The sequence below is a fragment of the Aegilops tauschii genome, chromosome 2 (genome assembly GCF_002575655.3).
Source record: "Aegilops tauschii subsp. strangulata cultivar AL8/78 chromosome 2, Aet v6.0, whole genome shotgun sequence".
Taxonomy (NCBI): domain Eukaryota; kingdom Viridiplantae; phylum Streptophyta; class Magnoliopsida; order Poales; family Poaceae; genus Aegilops; species Aegilops tauschii.
In genome coordinates, this window is record NC_053036.3 from 21596612 (window position 1) to 21600512 (window position 3901).

A 3901-nucleotide genomic window follows, 5' to 3' on the forward strand; every position below is an offset into this window, starting at 1 on the left:
GGCGCGGACACGAGACGGACGCACGCGCGCCTACTCCTCTCCCTGGGCCCGCCTGTCGGTGGCAGCCACCACCATTTTCCCCCATTTTCCCCAAAAACGTTCCCGCCCGCGCGCGCCCCCGCCCCCCAACCAGCCATGGAGGACGCCATCGACCTCGACCTCGACGCCGCCGCCGGCCTCGCCTCGCTCGCCTCGTCCGGCGCCGTCGCCCCCTCCGGGAAAGGCAAGCCTCGTGCCCCGCATAAGACCGCCGCGGCGGCCAAGCCGAAGAAGGCGCTGACGCCCGAACAGCGGGCAAGGGAGTCGGCCAAGAGGAAGGGCCGGAGGCACACCGCGGACGCGAGGGATGAGGCCGCTGCGCCGGCCGCCGCTGTCGCCGCCGCGCAGCAGGAGTTCACCAACGCCCGCGTCGCCGCGACAGCGAGGGAGGCGCTCTACATGCTTAGGGTAAACCCTAGCCAGCACAGCCTCGTCCAAGCCACCGTCGCCGCGGCCAGCACCGGCTCGTCGGCGTTTCCTCGGATGGTGATGCCCGACTCACCCCGCGCATCGGCTTGCAACCCAGTCCACGGTTTCCACGTCTACCCGCAGGTTTGATACTATATCCTGTAGCTTAGTCTTGCCGGCATGACCACGGGAGCCGCGATGGCGTGGTCGAACTCAAGTCCCACCATTTTTTGTGTGCTGGCATGTGTGCCGGCCGGCTGGCGAGTGCACCAGCATGAACTGTGGTGTTTTCTGAAGCCGGCATTGTATGCCGGCGCTGGCACGAGACATAAACGCTGGCATGATCGGCCGCGGGCCTTTTTTATTAAAAGTTGAATGCGGACATGAAATGGATCGACGCGTTGGGCGTATTGCCGACCCAAATGCAAAACTGGGCGGACGGCGGGCGGGCGGCTGACCTAAACGGACAAAAAGCGGACAAATGCGCCGTCCGTTTAGGTCGGGCTTTTACCGACTTCGTAAGGACGCCCTTGACGAAATGTGCTCGCACTGCAGCGCGTAGGTGGACGTACTCCTACGTGCATGCAGAGCTTGTTGACCAACCATGTCAGCGTCAGCGAGCACCGCCCCCGCTCCGGTCCGAGCCTCCGCTTTATTAGCTGCCAACAACAGAGCATCCGAGGCGCAATGGCGTCGCGTCGGTAGCCAGCCAGCCAGCGAGCCAGCTAGGAGACGACAAGCCCCACCCACCAAGCGAGCAGAGCAGGCCACGCGCGCGAGGGCGGTGGAGATCGAGGAGGAAGACGACAATGGCGCGGATCGACGGCGGCAGCGCGCTGGCGTTCTGCGTGCTCCACGACCTGCTGGGCGCGGCGGCGTTCCTGGCGGCGCACCCGCTGCACGCCGCCTACGCGCTCTTCTTCCACCGGGGCCTGCTCGCGCTCGCCGCCTTCTTCTGCCCGCTGCTGCTCTCCACGGCGCTCCTCCTCGTCGTGCTCCTCACCGCCGCCCCGTACGTCGCGCCGGGGCGGGCCGGGGCGCGGTACCTCGGCAGCACCTGCGGCGTCGCCGTCGCCGCGCTCTGCGCCGGGCTGCGGCCCGACGGCGGGCTCGGGCTGATCGGCCAGCTCTGCTCCTTCGTGCTCGGCCCGGCGGGCGTCGGCGAGGTCGTGTTCGTGGGCGAGGTGTGTGATGCTGGTGGTGGTTCTTGCTTTCTTTTGGAAGAGAAGAGCTTGCTGTATGCTTATGCTACCCGAGAGCTGGAGGGTGAGCTGCCATTGCAGAGTGTGTCTCGAGAAGAGATCTGCTTCCTGAGCAATGGGGAATTTTATGAAGAAGATATGCCCAATTTCAAGGATGAAATTCAGGAGAAAAATGTGGTCTGTGAGGATCTGAAGAAGGCTCCGGAAACCTTGTCTTCTTCTTCGGAGCATTGCTGTCCAGGTGAGACATTCATGCCGGTGCCAGAGATGGAAGAGCAGGAGAAATCCATCAACAATGTAAGCTTGCCAGAGAGAAAGGGATTCAGCAGTGATGCGGTTAAGGAAAAGAGATTGGAGTGTGACCCTGTTCCTCTGTCAGCAATGGAGGCGAACACACCTGAGCGGGTCAGCAAGCCACGCTCTTCGATTTCTCAGCGAATAAGGCAATGGGAATCTGGCAATCTGAAGCTTGTTCTTGATGAAATCGAGGATAATCCGGTGGAAATCTGTTTCGAGAAGGAATCATTCAAGGGTGTGAAGGAAGCCGTGCCATTGAAGACTGAATCTTGCGATCAAAAGCAGAGTGAAGACCAGCTCGCTCAAGAAGAATCTGACCGGAAGCAATCGCCAGAGGAGGAACTTGTAGATGTCAAGGAAGAATTGGTGCGCTCGAAGGTGGCGGAAAAATGCAGCGAAGACCTGCGAGCTGAAGAAATCGCCTCCATTATCGGTGAACCCGAAGCAGACCCGCCGCAAGAACAGAGGAGGGAGGACGTGCAGGCCGAAGAAGATGCGCAGCCTAACGGACAAGACCATCAAGAAGATGTGCAGGAAGAGCAGGAGCACGAGGACGCGGACGGCGGGGAGGGTCCCCTGAGGTCGACGTCCATCGCGCGGCGCGTGCACACGCGGACCTCGTCGGAGAGCCTCGCCGGCGCGGGCGAGGGGTCGCCGTCCAAGGGGAAGGAGTGGAAGCGGACGCTCGCGTGCAAGCTGTACGAGGAGCGGATCCAGCTCAAGGTCTGCCGCGACCGCGCCGTGGCCGGGGCGTGCGCGGACGACATGGACATGCTCTGGGAGGCTTACGAGACCGGGGGCGGCAGCAGCAGCGCCGTCGCCGTCGCCGTCGCCGGCGACACCAAGCCCCGAGGTGGCGGCGGCAGCAAGGCGAACGAACAATCCGTTGACGAGGAGGAGGAGGAGGAAGACGAGGAGGACGAAGGGCCGGTGCGGCAGCTGTGCTGCCTGCAGGCGCTCAAGTTCTCGACGAGGAAGATGAACCTCGGGGGCGGCAAGCCGAGCCTGTCCAAGATCTCCAGGGTGCTCAAGCGGATGACCGCGCTGTCCAGGGTCGGGTCGCGCCGTAAGTGATGATGATCGGCACTGGCCGTCGCTGCATGGACGGTTTCCATGGATCTAGAGCTATGGTGACAAGTGTATCAGTGTGTTCAGTTTGTGTATACGTATATGATGATGGAAATATATATGGGCCTGTTTGGTTTGTGCTCTCACTCTCAGCTCAGGCTACCAAAATGTCGGCCATGCCAAATAATTTGTCTGTTATTTGGTTTGTTGCCAAATACTTATACTTTGGGTGGTCTTGCTCCTCCGCATGTAATCCCCGGAGCATCTCAAATTGCCATGATTCAAAGGCAGCAAAAGAGGGCATGGCAGAGAGAAAGAGGGCATCAGGGACCAAAGCTCTGTTCCTCCTCCCTAGCTTTAATTACGCCGGAAATCCAAGGCTTTCTTTCGAGGATCAACATGGAGGCCATCTCCAGACAGCCACGAAGAGAGTGGTAAGGGCCTCTCTAAGAGCGAGCATGGTTAATAGTATAGCCAATTGCGGCGGGGAACGTTTGGTTCCTGGTACATATGTATCCTATACGAAAAAAGAATTTAGCAATACAACAAAAAGTCAAAAATTTCTGAACTTTTTTTGAAATAAACTTGACCTTTCATTGTACTAGTGAGAAAAGTTCCACGAAAAGAAAAATTCTTTTTTCACTTCTTTTAAAAAAGACAAATTTTCGGTCAAAATAGCATGAATAGTGACCTATAATTTTCGCTGTGAAGTCAACGTTGGTTTTTTTTGAACATTTATATACTAGTGTGCAAGTAAGTCAAGATTAATCTAAAAACACTTTTGAACTATTTTGACTTTTTTTAATTATTAAAAAAATACCCCATATAGGGTGTATATACATGCGGGAGCCAAATGGTATTTCCCAGCCAATTGCTGGCTACATGAC

The 3901-nt window shown here is 57.8% G+C and overlaps 1 protein-coding gene across 1 annotated transcript; it reads left to right on the forward strand.

The window, feature by feature from the left end:
* The first annotated feature begins 1062 nt into the window (after positions 1–1062).
* Positions 1063–3160, forward strand: LOC109748096 (uncharacterized). The gene has a single exon (XM_020307148.4). It carries the CDS (start codon positions 1257–1259, stop codon positions 3018–3020), a length of 1764 nt encoding a protein of 587 aa, XP_020162737.1. The 5' UTR covers positions 1063–1256; the 3' UTR covers positions 3021–3160.
* The last annotated feature ends 741 nt before the right edge of the window (positions 3161–3901 follow it).

Bases quoted from the DNA above. Each gene is read 5' to 3' on its own strand.
- LOC109748096 (XM_020307148.4), top strand. From the start codon at position 1,257: ATGGCGCGGATCGACGGCGGCAGCGCGCTGGCGTTCTGCGTGCTCCAC.